The sequence below is a fragment of the Podarcis vaucheri genome (assembly GCF_965113315.1).
Source record: "Podarcis vaucheri genome assembly, chromosome: 13".
Taxonomy (NCBI): domain Eukaryota; kingdom Metazoa; phylum Chordata; class Lepidosauria; order Squamata; family Lacertidae; genus Podarcis; species Podarcis vaucheri.
Genome location: NC_138751.1, coordinates 20462255 through 20485709, shown reverse-complemented (window position 1 = coordinate 20485709; position 23455 = coordinate 20462255). Strand labels below are relative to the sequence as shown.

The following is a 23455-nucleotide window of genomic DNA, read 5'->3' as shown; positions in this document are numbered from 1 at the left end:
ATAAACCTCCATGATTAAAATGTGAAATTAAAACAGCTAAACAATACAGGAGACTCAGGTCAAGCAATCAAAGAATTTTTAATGTAAAAAAGTGCATCTTCAAAAGCTGGCAGAATGCCAATACAGAAGTTGCAAGAGTTGGTGGGTAAGTGAATGGTTTTGTTCTAGGTTTTCTCATCTGGATGATTACCCCGTTTCGTTTCCAAAACTCGTGAGTCCAGGATGCGTTCTTTCCGCTTTAGGCAAGCACATAAACACTTTCTACACCATTCAGATTTTTTTTTTAAAAAATGTGTTTATTGTCTCCCCTCCCATTTTTACAAAAAATGAACCAAAATAAATAAAATACATGATTATCACTTGGAAAAAATTCATTGTCTTCAAAGTGCTTAAGACCTCCTCTTCTTCATCCTCCTAAGAGCCCTAGTGAGGTAGTTAATTTTTACTATTTTAACCAGTAAGGATGGGAGATCTTGCTGTCATTTTTCTTAAGGACATGGCTAAACAGGGAGAACATCAATAAAATTTAGGATTTAAATGAGTTTTTGTAAGTGCCTAAAACCTTTCCATACATGATCCTAGTGATCTTTGTAAGTATAGCCAGTGTTTATGGTAGGGTAGGATTATAATTATTTCGCCCCCTTTTTCTTACAAAATGGGTGAGAGGAGAGACTGAAGCTCAATAGTGCCTTGCCAACGGCCAGTTCACAGCTGTGCTGTGAAGACAAAAACAGGGGCTTTCCATCTCTTAGCTCATGATTTTAACAACCACAACTCTGGACCCAGATTAACACTTTAGACACTGATTCACACAGTGGCTCCTGTGCTGCCTTGTGCATTGCAACTCTTGGATACCTAGACATATTTTTACTGGAGGTGCCTTTCCACAGCTGTGGTTAGTCCAGTAAGAAGTCACGCTTTTCAGTTTCCTTGTGTTGTGGCTTTCCAGTCTAAACCGATTTTTAACTGAACACTTGATGTGTTATGCCCTCCCATTTACTGTTCCCTGTTCTAAGTTTATGGGAGGGCTATAACGTTTAAAATAAATAACACCCAAGCCAGATGACGTGGGTGTTTGTGCACATTCTTGAATCCCTCCCTACTGTTGGCCATGCCCCTGTGCTGCTGTTTGCTTGCTCTGTGCATAGTCAGATGCAAAGCTGACACATGTGCTCCTTGAAGGGTGTATGTGAAACTGCCAGCTTTGCCATTGGATGGGTGAGTGGGCGTGTGTAGGGAAAGCGAGTGTGATTGGCTGCAACATCCCCCCCTACTTTGTAGAGGGTATTTGTGCCAAGAAAAACGAAGATGTGTTTGTGTGTCTAAAATACATGTACACATTTCCACAAATCCTTTCCTAACAGACACCCTTCATTCTTCTTGCATCATCAGTGCTTCTGATCTTGCCTTTATCAGCTATCCTAAATGTAGCTGCTTCTGTAAATGTTTCTGTTTGCTCAACTTGCTTGTTTTTTTTATTACTCATACATAGGGAAGAATGTGCTGAATACATCGCAGTACTGAATATAATCTCGATATAATTCCTTATTAGGGTTGTAGAGCCTTCGCATTTTAACTCGCCGTTTAAATGAAGTCGACCGGGGGAAGGGAAGCAAAGCCCTTTGTACATACTTAGCGGCGCACTCATCCTTCAAAATTTGACATTGAAAACAAAGGCGTCCTGAGCTGCGCCCTCTTTTCAGCTCGAGCCTTTTTGTCCTGGAGAGCCGCATGGAAAGTAGGCAAATAGAGGTGGAGCTGGAGGCGGGCGAGGGGCGGAACCTTTCTGCCCCGGCTCCAGCAGGCCCCGCCCGGCCTCATTAGACAGAAGCACCACCAACAGCATGGCAGCGACGGCGGGACTCCCGCGCTCTTTGGGGCGGGTAAGTTGGGGAAGGGGAGGGGGGCCAAGAGGGAAGGAGACCCGGCGGCCTTTCCCCGCAGCCCATCCCCAAATAAAAGGGAAGGGGGCTGCACTTCCGGTAAGGGGGTCACGGTGGTGGGCTCAGTCCTGTCCTTAAATAACTCCGGGCGGGAACGTAGCACCCACGTTAAAAACAACCAAAAAACACCCTCGTCTGCTTTTAGCCAACCTCTTCTCTAAATTCCTTGCCCAGTTCCTAAACAGATACTTATTACCCCTTTCCTTCCAGATGGGTATTAGCTTGCTTCTTCCCCAGTCCTCCTTTCCAAGGAGGCACCCCAATATTCGCCTGGGCACTCACCACTTGGCTCTTCCAATGACTGTTTTTCAGCCTGGAAAAGATTGGGATCAGTAGTAACACGTTACCTATTTCCCCCTCCCTCAAGCCCCATATCTCTTCTCCAACAGAGGAAATTTACTGAACAGGATAGCCCCATTCCAGCTGGCTTCCTCCTTCAAATAAATTCCCAATTTGATATTTCCCAAAGGCACATCACTGCCAAGTTGTTACAAAACACACTTCTCCTCGCCTCTTGAGATCTTTTAGTCCTAAAAAGATGGCTAAATCTTTTTCTCCTAAAAATAACACTCTCCTCTGCTATATTTCCTTTAATTCCTCACGAGAAATTCCTTAGGGCACCCAGAGCAGTACTTTTCCACACCTAAGGTACTGTTCTCATACTCTTTCTTTTTTTACAATTTTGACACAAGGGATGCTTTGCACAATAGGAAGAATTCTGATTTTTAAGTCTATGGTGATGGCTGCCTCCCTCCCCCCCCCCACCTGGTCTTGCTTGAAATGGCATCTATTTGACCCATGCAGCTTATCCCGCTCAAAATTCCTCCAGGCTTAGGGTAGATTTTTTTCCAAGAACAACTTTATCCTGCTTCAGTGATTGGTGTGTATGTTCCTCAGCAGCTGTAACTTCCCTGTGATTTTTAAGAATGGCAATATGCTTAAATGGAATAAGGAGCAATTTAAGTGTTCACTACACAGATAAAACCCTGTGAACTTTAAAAACAACTGCTAACATTCAGTTTATGCATTTATGATGCAAATGTGTTTCTGATTCTAGTTTAATAGACACTAAAACACGTGGGTTTGGCAGTGGGGTTATGAAAGTTCATGTTGGTTAGGAGGAAATTGTGGATTCTCTATCCGATCCTTGTAAACTCTGCCTGGAAATATCAACACCTGGAGCAACCCCATTTTGTCATTATTCTTGTCCTGACCTGTTATACAAATCTAGGGGCTGCCCCTCCCTTTGCAGCCACAGTCCCAGGGCAGCATACCTCCTGCTTTCTTTATTTAAGTTGGCATGATATTCTCACCTACCTGGAACACTGTGTTCTCTCTTCCGCTTCTTTTTTCTACCGCTCCACCCCTGACTTTCTGACATGCATCTTGCGAGAGAACTGCAACTTCCTGATAAATAGAGCTGATTGTGTTCAGAGGTCTGGATTGGGTTTCTACTGAAGGAGAGAGAGAGCAATTTCAAAGTGTTATATTGCTTGTCGGCAATGAAAAGAGGAACAGTTGCCAAGGCACTGAAAATTCTGCAAAGGCCAAGAATTATGGTTGCCACTACTGCTGAGTTTCTCTGTTCAGTCCCCTGCTGTCATGCCAAGAGCAAGGAAGTGCCTTTCTGGTTATTTTGAGATCCAACTCAGTAGCTTCTCACTCATTAACAGAGGTGTGTGTATTCTGCACCCAGGAAAACTAAATTCAATTCAAAGGAAACCCAGGAGATTGGCATTGCTGGCTGCAGGTTGCAGCAGCCCTGGACAAGATGTTCCCTGCTGAGACCCTCCTCCTGTGAGGGGGGCTTCTTGGCTTTCATGACCCTTCTCCGAGCAGAGATGAGTGGATGTATCTATCCTCTCCTTTATGAATGATGCTAATTCAGGGCTACTGTGGGGAATGTAAAGGGTGGTTAGATACAGCTGCCTGTCACAGTCGAAAGTGGTGAGTCATTCATATATAGGGGTGGGGATTGGGAAGGCATCAGCAGTGAGCCCTGCCAGGACACTAGGGTTCTAGCAACTGCCCATGGATGTCAGGTGCCAGGGGAGTCTTAAGCATATGTGCCGCCGGGGTGCAAAGATCCGCCCAGCGCCCCCAAGTCTGACAAGCGCCTCCGTTGTGACTGACAAGTGCCGCCGCTTGCACAGCACGTCTTTGGTAAATGAGCACACAAAGTCAAAAGTCTGTTAGTGAAACAGTAGGTATACATTTCGGTAATACCCAGGTACATACCGTACTTTTCCATGTGTAAGGCTAGGTTTTTCTCTTTAAAAATTATGCTAAAAAGTGTGAGTCGTCTTATACATGGAGCCACCTCCCCCCATTTTCTTAAAATCGAGTTCCCCAAAATGTCTTATACATGGGGACGTCTTATACACGGAAAAATACGGGCATGTATTTTGTTTTTCTAGCTTGATCAAAATTTTTATTTCATAACAGGTAGATAGTTAAGAGCTTAGGCAGCCTGAGCGCCTGGCGTCTCCCCGCCCCCCCAGAATTCGGTGCCCCGCACCCCTGGGTAAACACGGCTCTGCCAGGTGCTAATACTAGCTTTGAATACCTGGATGTTGTAGTAGTACCATTGGCTGATTGCAGTAGTTCAGCAAGGGCTCCTAACTTCCAGCTGTAGAGTAAGAACAACAAGGCTTTCCTCCTTTAAACTGGAGCTTTAGAACCTCTGATCTGTAATAACTGAGATTTGTACTTGTCTATGTAGATAATCCCAATGTATGGCTCATGGATTGCAGGAGGTAGGTGGTTTCGTCTCCCTCAGCCACCATTTTGCACTTGGTTGGTGCACCTCAGGGTTCAAGTAAAAACAACAGCAAAGTAGATTGCGTCAGCCTGATGTCTGCCCATACCTGCTGTAGACCATAGGCCTGATGGGTGGGCAACCACTGCCACAGTTTTCTTCTTTTGTTTTGTTTATTCTCCCCTAAGAGAAGAAGAAAAAGAGGAGAGATGAGAGAAGCCTTAAGGATAATTATAGAGAGAGACAAAGGTGTGCAAACATATATGATATATATATAATTTATAAAACAAAAACAGGTCCCATATTGCCCTGGATTAAAGGAAGCAACTGCACATTAAATCACATCTTATTTAGTTTATATATCCTCAGTTCCATACGTTTACTTCATTGATATTCTTTATTCCGATCCCAGTAGCTGAGTTCTGTACAACGTTTAGTTAGGAATGAGTGGGGAATGATTAGTTGGTGAGAAAACATTCCTGCTTAGATGTGTCCTGGCTACCAGAAGGTAAAGCGGCTGTGATTCGGTGGGAGGTTGACTACAATGGGGAATAAGGCTATCATAGCTACTAGCCATCATGCCTATGTTCTGCTTCTACTGCCTCTGAATACTAGCTGCTGAGAATCACAAGTGGGCAGGGAGTGCTCTTGCTCTCAGGTCTTGCTTGTGGGCTTCCCATGGGCATCTAGCTGGCCACTTTGAGAACAAGATGTTGGTGCAGATGAACCTTTCAGAGCAGGGTTTTTCTTAAGTGCATGTGATATTTCTATTTCCACAGGTCCAGTCACCGTTTGTTTAAGGTTCTCCCCACTTTATTCTTACAACAGCCCAGTGAGGTTTTAGATTAGGATGAGATACAATCACTAGTCCAAAGCTACCCAGTGACTTCCGTGGCCAAATTGGGGCTTTGAAAACAGGCCTCCCCAGTCTTTGTCCAACACTCCAATCCCTACACTGCGCTGATGATTCTCATAATATCTCATATCCACATCTGATGTGAATCTGTGATGGAAAAGCTTGGAAGCAGTAGTATCAGATTACCACCTGCTGCCGCCTTGTGTGTGTTTAAGGTGGCTGTTTTTAAATTAGATTATTCACTGATTTGTGACAGGGCCTGCAGAAAAAGCCACCTGGCACTGCACCAAAAAGTTATTTTTTCCATTTCGAAAAATCATAATCCACTTGATCAAAAGTCTCCAAGCACCATACAGATAAATAGTAGATAAAACCTAAATCACAATTCACCATTAAAAAAACCCCAACCCAAATATATCATAATTATAAAGCAAAGACAAAACTTTAAAAACAAATACAAGTAACCAAGTTATATGTCTGGGTAGGCTTGCTTTTCAGCACGCGTATCCAACAATGTAGTGAGGGCATCTGTCCAATGTCGGTGGGGCAGGGAAGGTCTGAGACAACGATGCTGGTTCAGGGACGTTGGTGTAGTGTTGAGATAGCCAATGTGGTTCCCTCCAGATGTTGCACTACAATTCCCCTAATTCCCAAGTGGTATTGCCCACAGAGTTTATGGGAGTTGGAGTCCAGCAGCAGCATTGTCTCCCTTTCTCCTCTGGAATAACTCGTGCCACTGAGGGCCAAGTGGTATGGGGAATCGGGACTGGCAGAGCAGAGACCCACCACAGAAAGAGCCTCCGCTTGAAATACAGTGGTACCTTGGGTTAAGTACTTAGTTAGTTCTGGAGGTCTGTTCTTAACCTGAAACTGTTCTTAACCTGAGGTACCACTTTAGCTAATGGGGCCTCCCGCTGCCGCCGCACGATTTCTGTTCTCATCCTGAAGCAAAGTTCTTAACCCGAGGTACTATTTCTGGGTTAGCGGAGTCTGTAACCTGAAGCGTCTGTAACCAGAGGTACCACTGTACTGCGATGGCTTTGAGCAACCTGCCCTTCTTGTTCAGTTTTGTGGCTATTGCTTCTGCAAACCAATGCTGGCTTCTCTGTTTCACAGGAGAGCATTAAAACGCTCCCTCTTGTGGTTGTTATTAATCTCTCACAATCCCTCATTTGCCTCCTAATCCCCTTAATTAGAGGTTGACTTAACGCTTGGAGGCTAGAATTTCATGTCTGCTGTCAAGCTAGTTTGCTCTCTGCCACGTGGCTCTTGAGGCCTTCACCAGTGCGTCCTGGGGTATCCGATTTCTCCCAGCGGCCCTTCTCTTTCCCCTCAGCTGATTTTGTACATTTAGCTGGCATATCAACTGAATCCCCTGTTTTGCCTTAATTTGTTCAGGGCCTGCCTCCTTTGTCATGTAAAGCGAAGGGAAGCAAGGGAAGGGGTGTTAAGAAGCTGAAGGCAAAGCAGATACTGTGGTTGAGGGAACTAGTGCAGAGCATAATAAACGGGCTGGGAGACCATTTTTCAGATGGCAAACTGAGGCCAAGAGCTAGTGATGTGTCTCTGTTACTGAGGCAGAGTTTCAGCTCAGGTTTCCCAGGCCCACAAGCTACCCACACAGGATTGTAATGCTTGTGGAAGTTGAATGCTGGAAGAGTTGGGGCACACAAAGGAAAGAAGTCCTTCACACAGGGCATAGTTAAACAATGGAATGTGCTTCCACGAGAGGTAGCAATGACCGCCCACTTGGATGGCTTAAAAAGAGCATTAGACAGGTTCAACAAGACCAATAGTGAGTCCAGCGGCCAAGAAGGGGATTTCTGCATGTGCTGTAGAGAGTAGTGAGGGTTTGCCAACCTGGGAAGGTAGCCCATCTAGGAGAAGGAAAGCTCTCATCCTAAACCTCTGCTGCCTTGTGGGGATATCTGTGGGAGAAGAAAAGGCTAAGGAGTAAAAACCCTACACAAATCCAGACTGGAGTCCCTAAGACAGTTGGACGGCACCTTGTAGGCCTCCTTCCGGCAAGTCCTGCAGCCAAGCTGGTGCCAAATGTATTGCTCTGCTTCCCTTTGGACTGTCTCTTGAGACAGACAGACGCCAGCAAGAACACCTAAGGCCAGCAATGGCCACTAGCCAGGATGGATGTGTTCTGAATGCCGGATGCTGGGAGTCACAAGTGGAAAGCATGTGCTGTTGCCCTCAGGTCCTGCTTGCAGGCTTCCCAGAGGCACTGTGGGAACAGGATCCTGGATGGGCCACTGGCCTGATCCAGGAGGACTCCTCTTATGGAACTATATATGTCACCACCTGCCACCTCTCACTGCCCCCTTTGCATGCTGCTATTCTGTTGGCTCAGCCCCCATTTCTTAGAGGGATAAGGTTGGAATCTTTCGCGCTCAGTCTTGTCCTATTGTTCCTCCAAGGAAAGGGGAATTCTCTGGGCTTGCATTGGCTTTGATCCCAGGCGCCCACTTAGAAGAAAGAAACTGGTTCAGTCACCCCCAGGGTTATTATATGTATTCCAACCTTAGCAGGTTTTTTGCTCGAGGGTGGGCTCTTATCTGGGTTGGAATGCGAGGGCTTAAGAATTCTGTCTTCCATTCAAATTTGCACAACTTTCTAGTCCTTGTGGTTTTGGAGAAAAATGCATTTTCCTTAGCTCTACGTATTTGCCCTTATGAAAAAGCAAAGCAAAGCAAAACAAAACAACTTAGGATTTCAAAATTTAAAAACTGGTCTTGGGAAAACAGAATGATGTAGGCAAAATAAGGAGATGCATGCAGATAGATTTCATTTGCATAAATGAGGCTAATTGCTGATTTTTGGATGTGCAAAATTTGAATACTTTTGGGATAGTGTACACACAGCCCAAGAAGTATACCGGCTAAAGGCTGAAGCACTTTATGGACCGTTCTAAATAGCCATTTACCTGATCACCAGTGAACTGGACTCCCTTCCAGACAAGGGAAGTGTCTGTAAACAGAGAGCTGGTCATTTCAGGTCATCAATGTAAATGGTATATATGTGCTGTAAAGATTTTCCAAGGTTCTTTGCCTCTTGCTGCCCCCTGCTGTTGGAATTGTTTTCTGCATCCATTTAAACAATATTTTCCCAGATTGCAAAATCTGCTAACTACGCATTGTCTGGAAGCCTGTTGATGCTGAAGACCCAGAGCAGCCTGCACTCACAGTCACTGCCTTTTCTTTTTCTGAGTCTGTGCACCTTTAAAATAAGTACCTTGCAGGCAGAAATTCAGTAGACATTTCCCTCACAGCATTGCATTTTTTGTGCCTGAAGATCTGTTGAATTTCTGCCAGGCACACAAGTGAAAAATGTACAGCAGTTCTGTCATGGGGAGTGGGAGGCAGCTATTCAGTCCACAAGACTCCCTCTTATCACCCATAACAGTGAAATGTCTTCCCAACAGAAGGAAAACCAGAAAGAAATAGTTTGTATTACGTTGAGCCTCCTCCCATCCTATGTGGAGTCCTTGCCTATCCTAAGTATGAAATCCTAGAGCCCAGGTCTACTTAAAACCCATTCTTCTTCCACTAGCTTCCAGGCTGTTCTGCAGTCACTGGGGGGTTTAAACTCCAACCCCATCTTTGGGCCCTTGGGGAAATGAGTTGGGGAAATGACCATTGCTCAGTGGTAGAGCACATTGTGAAAAGGCCCGGGTTCAGTTCCTGGCATTGCCAATTCAACTCGGCACCATGGGGGTGAGGAGAAGGCAGGGGGAAAGACCTCTGTGTCTGACACCCCAGGGAGCCACCACCAGTAGGACTACGCAGCGCTGGAGTGGATGGAGAAAGAATCTGACCAATTTCCCACCTTGATCCAAGAACCTTTCTTTAGAACCACTCTATGGCATCCGTGGTCCAACCTGCCCCCTCAAGATGTTTTGGACTGTAACTCCAATCATGCTGCCCAGGGATGATGGGAGTTGTGGTCCAAAACATCTTGATGGAGGCAGCTTACACCAAGGCTGGCTCACAAGTAATAGGCTCTGCCCTATTATTTTGCATTTGGCCTGACCTCTGGTTGGCGAAACTGTATATTCCAGCAGAGAGAACAGAAGCAAGCTTGTTCACAAGCCTGAAGTCTCCTGCTCACTGGCCTGGTTGCTTCGGCCTCCCTGTCCCCAAAACGAAGCTGTTCTCCTTGATGCCAGCTTCTAAAATCTACCCCAGTTTTTAATGCTGCAATCTCTAGGTTTTGTCAACGCATAGGCTCTCTTGCTGGCAGTGCTTTCATGTGAAATTTCTATCCAGCTGGAGCCAGAACCGTGTAAGAGTTAGAGTGTAAGACTTTGGCCAGGGAGATCCAGAGTTCAGATTCCCCCTCCGCCATGAAGCTTGTTAAGTAACCTTTGACCAGCTGTTCTCTCTCTCTCCCCCTCCGCCTCCCCCTCCCTAGCTTCATGTGGCTTATGGGGTGGGGGCCATAACCTACTCCACATCTGCCATACTAAGCTAATGGAAAGCCAAGATACAAATGCATTTTAATATTCATCCAGGTTCTTCTTACAGTGGTACCTCGGGTTAAGAACTTAATTCATTCTGGAGGTCCGTTCTTAACCTGAAACTGTTCTTAACCTGAAGCACCACTTTAGCTAATGGGGCCTCCTGCTGCCGCCAAGCCGCCGGAACACAATTTCTGTTCTCATCCTGAAGCAAAGTACTTAACCTGAAGCACTACTTCTGGGTTAGCGGAGTCTGTAACCTGAAGCATCTGTAACCTGAAGTGTATGTAACCCGAGGTACCACTGTACCTCAGGTTACAGACGCTTCAGGTTACAGACTCCGCTAACCCAGAAATAGTACCTTAGGTTAAGAACTTTGCTTCAGGATGAGAACAGAAATTGCACAGCGGCAGCAGGAGGCCCCATTAGCTAAAGTGGTGCTTCAGGTTAATAATGGTTTCAGGTTAAGAACGGACCTCCAGAACGAATTAAGTTCTTAACTCGAGGTACCGCTGTACTTTCCTCCCAGAAGCTCACATCGCTTTTAAGCGTGGTGTCTTTCCTTTCCTTTCCCTGAGTTGGGGATGAAAGCAGAGTCTCCTGCCATCCTTCTGAAAGCTGTCACTTCATAAATCATCATAACTCATTGCAAGCAGCTCACACCTTCAGGCCTGATCAAGAACTCTGTGTGGCTTCAAACCTTGCATGCTCTTACAGAAGCTGGCTCACTAGGAAAGGGTTTCCCTGCTCCCCTTTCCAGCCCATGGGATCCACTATCTCCCTGTTCCTCACTTCCCAGTGAATTGCATGATTCCCAGTTAAGGGTGGAGGACAGGAGGAGAGGATCCAAACCACCTTAGCGCCCATATTCATGCAAGCTTACCTTTTAAAATCTTCCCCCTTTTCTTCACCAAGAAGAGCTGTGCTGTCTCCGCGCTTTGAAAGAAAATAGTATTTATAAAAGAATCTCGACGTACCAGGGATTTCCGCCGCTCTTTGTTCCTGCTGCTTTCCACCCTGGACTGCTGTGATGCAACAGGGGCTGAAGTTCAACTCTGGGAATTCCTCCCCCCCCCAAAAAAAAAAAGAAGATAGAAAGGAGGGGAAGGAGTTGGAGACTTGTTCCCGCCTCTGATTGGGGAATGGCTGCCTCACAAATGGAAATTGCAGGGTTCCCACGCTCCGGATCACCAGGCTTTTGTGCTCCCTTTGCTGAGCCTGGCAATGAAGGCAGCACTTTTGAAAGCCGTGGCACTGGTTGCCAATGTAGCAGCAGCAGCAGCAGAAAGCAGGCGTAGAGCAGGGCAAGATCTCTCTCTCACACCCACACCCACACCCACCCAGGGATGTCAGCCGCTTAGCTCCCTGAAGGCCCCTGGTGTTTGCAGATTACACATTAACTGAATCTGTTTGTTCATGGGGAATGAGTGATTAGAGAAGTTGGGTTAGCAGCAGTCCTGGACTGAGGCTGGCTGGCTTGTTTGTTCCTTTTAATCCTGAGGCAGAAGACCCAGCAGCTTGTAGTGTCTCTGAATGAGTCCCTGCTCTGGGCTTTCCTCTTCCTAACACACACACTCCTATGAGAGCATAAGGCTTTCCTGGAGCCTGATCATGGGTCCGCCCTAGCTACAGGACTTTGATTGGCAGCAGCTCTCTGAAGATCCCAATAGAGCAAGGGTCAGCAACCACAAGTGACGCACGGGGGTCGTTTAGCCGGCCCACAAGCCACCCCTGAACTGAGCCGCCCATTTGACGAGTCCCCGCATGCTGTGCTAAACCAGTGTGGCGCAGGGACTCGCTTCTGCGGCGCCAGAAATTGTGTCTGTGCAGACGCCGGAAATTGTGTTTGTGTAGACGCAGGCACGCGCGTGCAATCCGGCCCACAGAGGGATCTCAGCTGGAGTGAACCGGCCCAGGCGAGGTAAACTTTGCCAACCCCTGCAATAGGGGCTTTTCTCAGCCTTCTTTCTGATTGTCTTTTTGGTTAGGGTTTGGAGCCAGGGTGGGGTGGAAACCCATAAGTCCCCCTGGATGTTGTCAGACTCCAACTCCTATCAGTCCCAGCCAGTATGGGCGATGGACACTGTGTTTTCTCAGGAATGAATACCTCTGGATTAACATTCACTAGGCGTGCTCCTGCAGCTGCTGAGCCAGGGGCAGGGTAAGAGTTAGGGCAGAGCGAAGACTTGTCCTCCAGAATGGGATGTGTGAGACCCAGTAGCTCGGTCCTGCTCTCTTGCCTCAGAGAACAGTGCTGGGAGCTTTGGCCTACTAGGCAGAGGCTGAAGACCAAGGAGGAGGACAGGAAATGCAACCTGGATCGTCCTGGCATTGCAGAGGCCCTGTGTTAATTCTCTTCCTGATACCAGACTTGACTGTGGGTTTTTTTAGTAGCAGGCTCTATAACCATGATCTAGGGCTGCAGAACCAAAGGAAGGCGTACTCCGCCACCAGCCAGGGCACTGCTGGCCACTGGGGAGCTTCACCCACTGCCACCTAGGTGACTATCTTGGCCCCATCCATTAGCCAGAGAAGGACCAGCTGCCCCAGGGATTGATTTCCTCTTCCCTCCTCATTCCCTTTTCCTTTTGTATCATTGTCTGTTACTACAGGTCAGTGGAATCTGCAGGCAGGGGCTGTCTCCTCTTTTAATATATGCACAGCGCTTAGAAAATTATATGTGTTTTCTTTGTGTTAAATAATAGGGACAGGATTTAATACCAGTTCTTCGCCCATTTGCATCTTGCCTTCTAGGTTTTGAGAGGGAGGACCAGCGATGCGCTAATTTCTCTTCTCGGTCCCCAGAGATTTTTAAGCACCACGTTCAAGGTGAGGAAACTTGTGGGCTCAAGAACTCCTAATCTGGGGGGAATCTGAGCTAGGAAGATGCGGGTTGGATCCGAACCCTCGCAGAGGGAGATCCCACCTTTTAGTTTGATATTGAAAAAGCAAATTCCTAGTCCTCATGGAGGCCTGACTGATGAACGGTCCCTGTTTCTTGTTCTGTTTCAAAACCAGGCCTCGGACCTCCAGATTGAATTGAACAAGCACCCAAAGTCCAAACCGGACCCCAAGGACCTGGTCTTTGGCAAGTATTTCACAGACCACATGCTCATGATAGAATGGAGCCAGGAGAAAGGCTGGGGGAAGCCACACATCAAACCTTTCCAGAATCTCTCGCTGCATCCAGCCTCTTCCGCCCTGCACTACTCGGTGGAGGTAACTGCTTCCTATATAAAAAGAGTCTCCGCTGTCAGTTTCACTAGGTAGAGTCTCTAAATAGCTCGTTTCTTCCATACGACTCTCCTCTCTCTCTCCCATCTAGCTCTTTGAGGGGATGAAGGCTTTCCGGGGCCCAGACAAGCGCATCCAACTTTTCCGTCCCATGATGAACATGAACCGCATGTTACGTTCTGCACAACGTGCTTCCCTGCCGGTGGGTATTTCCGGTGAGGCGGCCCCTTGCCTCCCTCTCCTGCAGGAACCGTGGGTTGCTGCATCTTAAGCCGTCTTCGGATATGCCCCCCCCACAAGTGGTGCTGCAAGGTTTGGGGGCTGAGACCCAGGCCCTCCCCTCCGCTCATCCTTGGGTCAGGCAGGAGGGTCCCTGAACACAGCAGGGCTGCCTTGCTACCTTCTCAAAGGGATGCACAGATCTCTGAGCCTGGCATCTACACTGACCCAACCGTCCCAGGGCAAAGCCTGAACTTCTTGCATTCGGCTCGCCCTTTCCCTTTTCTCTCCTCGGCACAAACGGCGATGCAGTCCCTTTCACCGCACAGGGTGTGAGCGTGTTCAAAGAAGTGGCCCTCCAGAGTTTTTAACTACGGAGTCCGGGACTCGAACACGGGACCTTCTGCATGCAGGGCAAGATGCTCTGCCGTTGGGCTGCAGCCCTAAAGCATCTTTCTGTGCGAGTGGGGAAAGAGGCTTGCCTTGAGGCTCTTGGGGTCCAGAAAGGAGAAGGGGAAACTGCCTCACCAGTCTCACTTGCTCTTTCCCCACCCCTCCCTTCTGCACAACAGCCCTTCGACAAGTCTGAGCTTCTCGAATGCATCCGGCGGCTGATCCACCTGGACCAAGACTGGGTCCCCCACGCTGAAGCCACCAGCCTCTACATCCGCCCCACCTTCATCGGCACCGAGGTGTGTTTCCCGGGCCCACCTCTCCGCTCTCCTCTTTAAAGTATACCTTGGAAGTCAAACAGAATCCGTTCCAGAAGTCCGTTCGACTTCTAAAACGTTTGGAAACCAAAGTGCGGCTTCTGATTGGCTGCAGGAAGCTCTTGCAGCCAATCGGAAGCCGCGGAATGTGGGGACGTTTATATAATTTAGCAGAGTTTAAACGATCTCCTATTTGAGTTTATGCAACAATAAGCGGGTTGCTAACTCGTTTGAGCCCTATCAATAATTATACCTTCCTGGTTGATAATCCCTTTCTGTCCCTCTTAAAGAAAACACACATGAATCTGAATCATATTAACATAAGCTACTTTACTATCAGATTCATTCAGGTTAACAGAGTTGTTCCTGAAGGCAGGCTTAGGTTACATAACAGATAAACTATATACTAGATAGCAGTTAGTCATGAGAAGACTGCATCCAAGCAGTTACCAGTTAACACTCCTTGCAGCAACCGACCAACTGACCAACTGAAAAAACTGCCTGCCCCATAGAGGCAGTTAGTCCTCTCAGAATGTTGGACTTGACTGACAGCTTTATATCCCACACGGAAGCCCCGTCAGACATGTTCCAAAAGAACGTTTGAAAACCGGAACACTCACCTCCAGGGTTTGATCGTTGGGGAGCCAAAACATTCAAGAAGTGGGGCTGTTCGACTTGCAAGGTATGACTGTATTTCTTCTGCTAGAAAGGCTCCCTCAGCGGCTTACAGGCAGTCAAAACAAGGCAGTCTCTACCAAAAGGCCACAGCACCCCAGGGAAAAGGGAGAGGGGAAAATCATAATTCAGGCACCCCCAGTTTCTAAACAGTGGTTCCTAGATTGGCCAGGTAGTGTAGTTTGGGGCAGGAGGTGCCTGATGGAGCGAAGCCATCAAACCTGATGGAATGTGCCCCGATTCCTGTTTCTCCCACGGAGGCAGCCTGATGGAATGGTGACTGTTGAGGGAACAGGAAGGAGGCTTGATGGAGCTGGCCTGTCACCGATGGAGGGTATTGCTCGACTGCCAATTAGGGGAGCTTCGTCCGTTGGGGGCGCACCATCCTCAGTCCGCCATCTTACAAGCAGCCCAGCCTCTTGGCGTCTTCCTTCTCAGGGTCACCCTTGAGGGAGGAGCAGCGGGAAGAGGATGGGGACAGAAACAGAATGAGCTGGCTGCCCCTGCCATTGGCTCTCGTTGACTCTGACTCCGTCCCCTGCTGGGCTGCCCTTCTTCCCACTCTGCCCATTCCAATGGCCGCCAGCCAACGCCTGTGCCAACACCTTGCTCTCTCTTTCTCCCTCTCCACAGCCCTCCTTGGGGGTCGCCAAGTCCAGGCACGCCTTGCTCTATGTGATCCTGGGCCCCGTGGGAGCCTATTTCGCTACTGGCACCTTCAGCCCCGTTTCCTTATTGGCCGACCCTCGCTTTGTCCGTGCCTGGATGGGCGGCGTGGGGGACTGCAAGGTGGGCGGGTGAGTACGGCTTCTGTTTCAACAGGTACGGCAGCAGGATGGTCTCCAGCCCAACGCTGCCGAATCCAGGGGCAACCCACGTGGTGGACTGCAACTCCCATCAGCCCCAGAGAGCATGGCTAATAGTTGGGAGAGATGGGAGTTGTATTCCAGTAACATCTGCATTGGCTACTCCTGCCTAGCCCGACTGGCAGTGGATATCCAAGATCTCAGGAAGAGAGAGAAAAGGGAGCGTATTTCCCAGGTGTTTTGAAATAATTTAACTGGAAATGCCAAGGACTTCACTAGGCCTGGGTGATATATCAGCCAGGACTGGTATGAGGAGCAGAGATATATCGCTGGTGAAACCGCCACCGCTCCTGAGTTCCTCTGCTAGAAGCGTCCGCTGGAGGGAGTCAAGAGTTCCTTCCTCCAGTGGGTGCTGCTAGCAGAGGGAATCAGGAGAGGCAGCAGTTTCACCAATGATACATTGCTGAGTGAAACCGCCCTTGCACTCTGCCCTCATACGATGCAGAGGGAGAAACAAGCTTCATAATAATAATAATAATAATAATAATAATAATAATAATAATAATTTATTATTTATACCCTGCCCATCTGGCTGGGCTTCCCCAACCACTCTGGGTGGCTTCCAACAAAATATTAAAATACAGTAATACATCAAACATTAAAAGCTTCCCTAAGCAGGGCTGCCTTCAGATGTCTTCTAAAAGTCTGGTAGTTGTTGTTCTCTTTGACATTGGTGGGAGGGTGATCCGCAGGGCGGGTGCCACTACCGAGAAGGCCCTCTGCCTGGTTCCCTGTAGCTTCACTTCTCACAGTGAGGGAACTGCCAGAAGGCCCTCAGCGCTGGACCTCAGTGTCTGGGCAGAACGATGGGGGTGGAGACGCTCCTTCAGATATACTGGGCTCAAGTATATTTAGGGCTTTAAAGGTCAGCACCAACACTTTGAATTGTGCTCGGAAACGTACTGGGAGCCAATGTAGGTCTTACACTGCAATGTTGAAAAGCTGATATCACCCATCTCTATCTAGACTTCACCTAGGACTGTCTTACCTGCACCTGTTTGAGCCTCCTCCATTGCTGGATTGGGGAAGGCTGGTTCCCACTCTCTTAAGCTGACATTTGAACAGCAGAGGCTCTTTTTATCACTGTCACTGAGCGAAAATTATTTTTGCATGTTGTTGTGATGTGCATTTTTATCTTTCATGGCTTTGTGAACTGCCCTTGGCGGGTACTATGCCCTGAACGGCAGTATAAAATTATTCACATAAATAAGTGTAATGGGGTTATCTCTGAGAGTTGTGGCCTGCCTTCCCCACATCTTCAAAGAGAGGGTCGACTCGGCACTCTCTGCTGCCTGCAGATGCCTTTTAAAAAAAACCTGACTGCGAAATCCTGCTTTGCTCTTGTGTCTCCCTTAGCAACTACGGCCCCACCATTTACGTGCAGATGGAGGCCGCCAAAGAGGGTTGCCAGCAGGTTCTCTGGCTCTACGGGGACGACCACCAGATCACAGAAGTCGGGACTATGAACATCTTTGTGCTTTGGAAAGACCAGCAGGGAGGTGAGGAACTGGGTCCCTGAGCTGTCAGGAGCTGCAGTTCTCAGCAATGGGGGTACTGAGACTCACTGCCTCTGAGAGTGGAGGCAAATAACTTGAATGAAATAAAATAAAATAATAAAATAAAATAATAAAATAAAATAAAATAAAATAAAATAAAATAAAAGCAGCATTGGCTGGTCTATTAGGGCATGTGGGACACTGCTGCATCGGCCCCCATCGGCAGTCCAGGGGGTGGCAGGGCGTGCCAGCTTCCTGCTCTTTGCATCAGCCTTGTCCTTGTAGAACTCGGCAGGGAGGAAGGAGGTGGGAACAGAACTAGCCTTACTTGGCCCTGCCCCTCACTGTCTCTGGCTCCGCCTCTCATTGCCTTTGGCTCCACCTCCTCTTAGTCTCCTTACCTTCTGCTGTATGACTTCCCATGAGCACCAGCCACCACTTAATAAAAAATATTTGAATGACGCCCTGTATGTGAAGGAAAAGGGAATGCCTCTCCTAAATCAGGTGCTTCCGGGGACATATGAATGCTTCATTCAGAAGCAAAGTATATTTCTTTTCCCTTTAGATGTATTTTCTTTTGGTATTTTTCAAATGCAAATTTATGCCGATGAAATCTGATTAATCAGCTAAAACTCATATGTTCAGTCAAGCAGGGTTTCTTTAATCTTTAAGCTCTAGCTTTTCTTTCCTTTTTTTAAAAAGAAAGAATTTGGACTTTTATTTTAAAATTTTGCAAACTGACATAAAATCCGCCCCCCCAAAAAGACGAGTCCACTGTTAATGCTGTCGTTACATTACAACACGTTGGAAAAAAATTAAAAGCATATGTAAAGGTAAAACAATTTGCGTTAGCTATTACCTCATCTTATTTATGGAGAAAATAAATGTATGCAGGATTCTTTTTTCTGAACCTTTTCCTTACTAAGTGCAATCCGGGTAGATAATTCCGCCCCGTCCCCCTCAGATTTTGTTCGCCTTTTGATCTTGTTTGTGGTTTATGAAGTGTCTAGATGTGTTGGCTCACATTCCTGGCAGCCTGGTATGTGTTGAACCTGCACCATTTAAAAGCAAAAGACACACAATCTTCTCTACCTTGTTATTGAAAAACCATTACCTTCTATGGCTTTTTGGATTCATCCACCTCTTCGGCTTCTGACAATTCAACATGCATTGCCCATGCAGTTTAAAGTATGTTATCTTTGAAGTTATGAGGATGAGAAAATTGGATCTTAACAACAACAAAAAAAGCAAAAAGCAAAATTGAAGGGAGTTGAGCTCTGTGTTTATATGTTTTCTGCATGTCTGTCACTGCGTCTTCCCCCTTCCAGATCTGGAGCTGGTCACGCCTCCTCTGAATGGAATCATCCTGCCCGGTGTGATACGGCAAAGCCTTCTAGATCTGGCACGCAAATGGGTGAGTTTGGAGAAAACAGGAGACTTTTGATAGTGCTGGAATGAATCTGAGGGTGGGTGGCGGATTTGCAAGCTGGAATTTTGCAGCAAAAATCTTTTTTTGCTTTCTCCAGATGATCTTTCAACACACCCACAAGGCCTTTAGAAAGGAGGGGAAAACAGTGCATTTAGTTGAATGAGCTAAGTTAGAGAAGCATATGAAACTGCCTTGTACGGAGTCAGGCCCCTGTCCCACCTAGCTTAAGATTGCCTACACTGAATGGCAGCAGGGTTTCAAAGTAGGGCACTCTCCCAGCCCGTGTTAGGAACTGAGATATGAAAGCTAGGAGCTAAATGGCACATTAAACCTAGGTTGTGGGCGCAACACTGGAATGCCTAGGTGTGCTTTTTTTATATATACCGTATTTTTCGCTCCATAAGACACACTTTTTACTCTTAAAAAGTAAGGGCAAATGTCTGTGTGTCTTATGGAGCGAATGTGTGGTCCCTGGAGCCAAATTGCCAGAGTGGGCTGCTCTTTGGTGGTGGTGGGTCCGCGCTCCTCTGCCGGCAGCCTCGGCTTCCCCCTGCAGCCCTGGGAAGCTTTGGAGCAGCGGGAGGACTATGCACCCATGCCCCACGCTCCTGGGCTGCTGAATGGGGGTGAGAGGTCTGTTCTGCAGCAGCCTGCCCTTTCCCCTCAAGGTTTGGCGCAGCGGGCAGCCTGCCCCACGCTCCTGAGCTGCTGAATGGGGGTGGGGGTGCTGTTCTGGAGCAGCCTGCCCTTTCCCCTCAAGCTTTGGAGCAGCGGGCAGCCTGCCCCACGCTCCTGGGCTGCTGAATGGGGGTGGGGGTGCTGTTCTGCAGCAGCCTGCCCTTTCCCCTCAAGGTTTGGCGCAGCGGGCAGCCTGCCCCACGCTCCTGAGCTGCTGAATGGGGGTGGGGGTGCTGTTCTGCAGCAGCCTGACCTTTCCCCTCAAGCTTTGGAGCAGCGGGCAGCCTGCCCCACTCTCCTGAGCTGCTGAATGGGGGTGGGGGTGCTGTTCTGCCACAGCCTGCCCTTTCCCCTCAAGCTTTGGAGCAGCGGGCAGCCTGCCCCACGCTCCTGGGCTGCTGAATGGGGGTGGGGGTGCTGTTCTGGAGCAGCCTGCCCTTTCCCCTCAAGCTTTGGAGCAGCGGGCAGGCTGTTCGCTGAGAGAGGGGAGGAAGAGGACTAAGAGGAAAAAATGTGGCATTAGCAATGCTTTGGATGGAAACGAAGGTGGTATTTTACATGATAGCGAAGAAAGTGATGTCAGTGATTGTGAGCACCTGAGCTTCATAAATTCTGACTCTAGCAGTGATGAGTTCTTGGCGTTCACAGAAGACTAGAAGAGTACTCAAACCTTAAAGTCTCTCTTCATTTCTTAATGACAGTGATGATGGTTCTTAATGCCACTGTTGACTGCTGTTCACTTTACATGGCTGTAATATGATTCTGATATACCGGTTGTTTATTAAATACAGTAGTTTATACGACATTCGATTCAGAATATTTTTTTTCTTGTTTTCCTCCTCTAAAAACTAGGTGCGCCCTATGGTCGGGTGCGTCCTATAGAGCGAAAAATACAGTACATAAGCTGAAAATGAATGAACTGCAGCTAAAATATTAAGTTCATTTTTCACATACTCTAGTCCTTCCCCTGCCCACCCCCCATAATATTCTGAAGTGGTTCTATTCTCCAGTCTTCAGAGAGTAGCTGGAAGTGAGGAGTCCTCCTTTCCTTCCGCTCTGCAGTTTTAATCTGAAATCTTAGGCACAGTTCTGCACCCAGAGCTCAGAAACTGCTTGAAATTCCTGTTCCCAAAATGCGTCCAGAACAATGGGAGTTTTGAACACGGCTCCCGGCCCTTCCTGGAGAGGCCAGGGATTGAACCTGGAAACTTCTGCATGCCAGGCATATGTCCTGCCCACTGAGCTATAGCCTCTTTCCTCAATTGTAGTTGCGTTGCTACTCCTTCCATACTGAACTTGAGAGGTTTAATGTTGCTGCTTTTAAAATAGCTGGCAACGGGTTTGTTTGTTTCTTGTTTTCAATCCTGAATCTCTTTCCATTTTCCAGGGGGAATTCAAAGTTTCTGAAAAGGTTATGACAATGGCTGAGCTGATCCAAGGCCTGGAAGAAAACAGAGTCAAGGAAATGTTTGGCGCGGGGACGGCCTGTGTCGTTTGTCCCGTGAATAAAATCTTCTACCAGGGCAAGGTGAGAGTTAGGACATGGGCCCAACACTGGCCTTTTCTGAACCTTCCGAATTGTGATTCATGTTTCGTGACGAATCTCTCCTTCTCCTCTCTCATGTCAGAATTACCATATCCCCACCATGGAAAACGGACCTGAGGTTGCAAAACGGTTTCTGAAGGAGCTGACAGATATTCAGGTATAGCTTAGCAAAGTGGGGCAGCGGGGTGGGGGGGACGGACAAGTTGTTTTTCATTTTAAGAAAACAGAGTCCTGGGTGCTTATCCTGCCTGTGGTTCCCTGTTTGGCCACCAGTGGGCGCAGCGACCTTGTGGAGTAACCTTCCTTTTGGTACCCACTTTGCAAGAGGAATTTAATACAGTGGTACCTCGGGTTAAGTACTTAATTCATTCCGGAGGTCCGTACTTAACCTGAAACTGTTCTTAACCTGAAGCACCACTTTAGCTAATGGGGCCTCCTGCTGCTGCCGCACCGCCGGAGCACGATTTTTGTTCTCATCCTGAAGCAAAGTTCTTAACCTGAGGTAATATTTCTGGGTTAGCGGAATCTGTAACCTGAAGCTTATGTAACCTGAAGCGTATGTAACCCGAGGTACCACTGTAGGTTGATTTAACCTGGAAGAATGAAGTGTAAAGGGATAATTGTGCACAACTGCACACACTCCAGGAACAGTGGGGGCCGGCAGCAGATTCCACCCGTTCTGATCTGGAACGATACGCCCTTTCCATTGCTGGGGAAGCCACTTCCCTGCTTTTCCACCACTTCACCCCACATGTTTGATAATCTCTTGATGACTTTCAGCTGCAGGTGTGCGGACACACACAGCAATTTTCTTTTTGTAGGATGTAAAACCTTCCCAGAATTTTTGAAGCTGTGTGTTGGGCGGGGGGAGTGGTTTGTTTCCACCCCCAAACACACACCCCACCTCATAAATTTAAGGGGAGGTGGAAAAATAGACTTTCTTTTGCTCCCTTACTGCGTTGTGGGGTTGGGCCCATTTCTGCCTCTCCCGTCATTATCCCAGTGTCAGGCAGCTGCAAAGCCTAGAGCTAAGCAGGGAAGTGGCCGCAGCTCAGGGATAGGCCCCAGACTCAACCCCCAGCAGCATCTCCAGGAAAAGACTCCCGGGGAGCTGCTGCCAGTCAGGGTTGACATTACTGGGCATATCATTGTCTGTGAATTTGCGGCCAGGTGGCATTTCCAGCCATGCTAACTGACTACCGTATTTTTCCATGTATAACATGCCCCTGTGTATAAGACGCCCCCTATTTTGGGGGACTCAAAATCAAGAAAATGCATTATGCACTATCCACGTATAACGGCCTCGGTCCTGTATATCTCTCCCCCCCCCCACCGTTCTGCCCGGACACTGAGATCCAGCACCGAGGGCCTTCTGGCGGTTCCCTCATTGCGAGAAGTGAGGTTACAGGGAACCAGACAGAGGGCCTTCTCGGTAGTGGCGCCCGCCCTGTGGAACGCCCTCCCTTCAGATGTGATGGAAATAAGCAGCTAACTTATCTTCAAAAGACATCTGAAGGCAGCCCTGTTCAGGGAAGTTTTTAATATTTAATGCTGTATTGTTTTTAACACTTGATTGGGAGCCACCCAGAGTGGCTGGGGAAACTCAGCCAGATGGGTGGAGTATAAATAATAAATTATTATTATTATTATAAGGCGACACCTTATTTAAACATCAAAAATTTGGGGAAAAATATACTTATACACGGAAAAATACGGTGTATCTTCCCACCTTCCCTTATTCATTTATTTATTTCTCTCTCTCTCTCTCTCCCTGCAGTATGGACGTGTCGCCAGTGACTGGGTCTACCCAGTCTGACGTAGGCTGAGCAACACCCCACCGGAGCCGCCTCTTCTTCTTCCTCCTCCTCCTCCTCCTGCTACAGCCTCTCCGTTTTTCTCTCTCATCTTACCAATGCTGTATTTATGACTTGGTTCTATAGCTTTGACAGTCCCGCCTTTTTCTCTGTCAGAGTTTGGACTGGACCGGTTATGCTCTCGGATAAAGGTGGCCTTCTTCTGCCTGTTACGACTGCAAGCCGCTTTGTGGCAGCAAAACACTCCACTCTGGGATGTGCCCAGAGCTTAGAGGAGCTCCTGCTTGCATCTTCTGTGCAACGGGAAGGAAACTTTGGACTGAAATCGCCGCCTCCGCTGCTCTCTCTGCTCCAAAATTCAACCCCTTCCTGCTTTTAAAGTGCAATATTGAGAGAGAGGGAGAAACTGATGTGTCTTCAAAACTGTTTAAATCCACACAGAAACTCACACATGTTTTGTGTTTGTTTTTTTTGTTTTTTTAAAAAGTAGTTACACATCCAGGATCTGTCCGGAAGAGACTGTTTTTAATTTTTTTTAAAGTATGTTCTTGGATTCACGCAGAAGCACAGAAGTCTCAAGTCTAAACTTTTTGCTCTGGCAAAAGTTAGCTTTCGTACACTAGTCACCGGGGCTAAAAAAAGCTTAACTTTTGCTTCCTGATCTGCAGTTCTCCAGACGTTTCAAATTTACCGCTTGAACATTCTTGCCGCCTCTTTTTTAATATTCCAAATCTGTCTTGGCTTAGAGTTAAGAGAATCCATCTGC

At 47.7% G+C, this 23455-nt stretch overlaps 1 protein-coding gene and 1 long non-coding RNA gene across 5 annotated transcripts; one reads left to right on the top strand and one right to left on the bottom strand.

Annotated features, from left to right (window-relative positions):
- Positions 1-441: 441 nt before the first annotated feature.
- Positions 442-23166, top strand: BCAT2 (branched chain amino acid transaminase 2). 2 transcript variants are annotated; one of them, XM_082197068.1, is made up of 11 exons: positions 442-1883; positions 12777-12851; positions 13041-13241; positions 13348-13458; positions 14048-14167; positions 15494-15657; positions 17083-17225; positions 18551-18636; positions 20717-20857; positions 20958-21032; positions 22653-23166. In XM_082197068.1, exons 1-11 carry the CDS (start codon positions 1845-1847, stop codon positions 22689-22691), a joined length of 1194 nt encoding a protein of 397 aa, XP_082053194.1. In that variant the 5' UTR covers positions 442-1844; the 3' UTR covers positions 22692-23166. The 2 variants fall into 2 exon arrangements, with proteins under 2 accessions (XP_082053194.1, XP_082053195.1); XM_082197069.1 differs by lacking the exon at positions 442-1883 and adding an exon at positions 4909-4950.
- Positions 1890-11537, bottom strand: LOC309517721. 3 transcript variants are annotated; one of them, XR_014213229.1, is made up of 4 exons: positions 10906-11537; positions 4811-4884; positions 3261-3397; positions 1890-2854 (listed from the first exon to the last, which is right to left on the bottom strand). It is a non-coding gene; the product is annotated as an uncharacterized lncRNA (long non-coding RNA). The 3 variants fall into 3 exon arrangements; XR_014213230.1 differs by having other exon boundaries at positions 1890-2256; XR_014213228.1 differs by having other exon boundaries at positions 1890-3397.
- Positions 23167-23455: the final 289 nt, after the last annotated feature.

What these genes read in the sequence shown, in the direction of transcription:
- BCAT2 (XM_082197068.1), top strand. Translation starts at nt 1,845, where the DNA reads ATGGCAGCGACGGCGGGACTCCCGCGCTCTTTGGGGCGG. An exon ending in TCCCGCGCTCTTTGGGGCGG is followed by an intron (nt 1,884 to 12,776) that starts GTAAGTTGGGGA and finishes CTTGCCTTCTAG; the next exon opens with GTTTTGAGAGGGAGGACCAG. An exon ending in AAATCTTCTACCAGGGCAAG is followed by an intron (nt 20,858 to 20,957) that starts GTGAGAGTTAGG and finishes CTCTCATGTCAG; the next exon opens with AATTACCATATCCCCACCAT.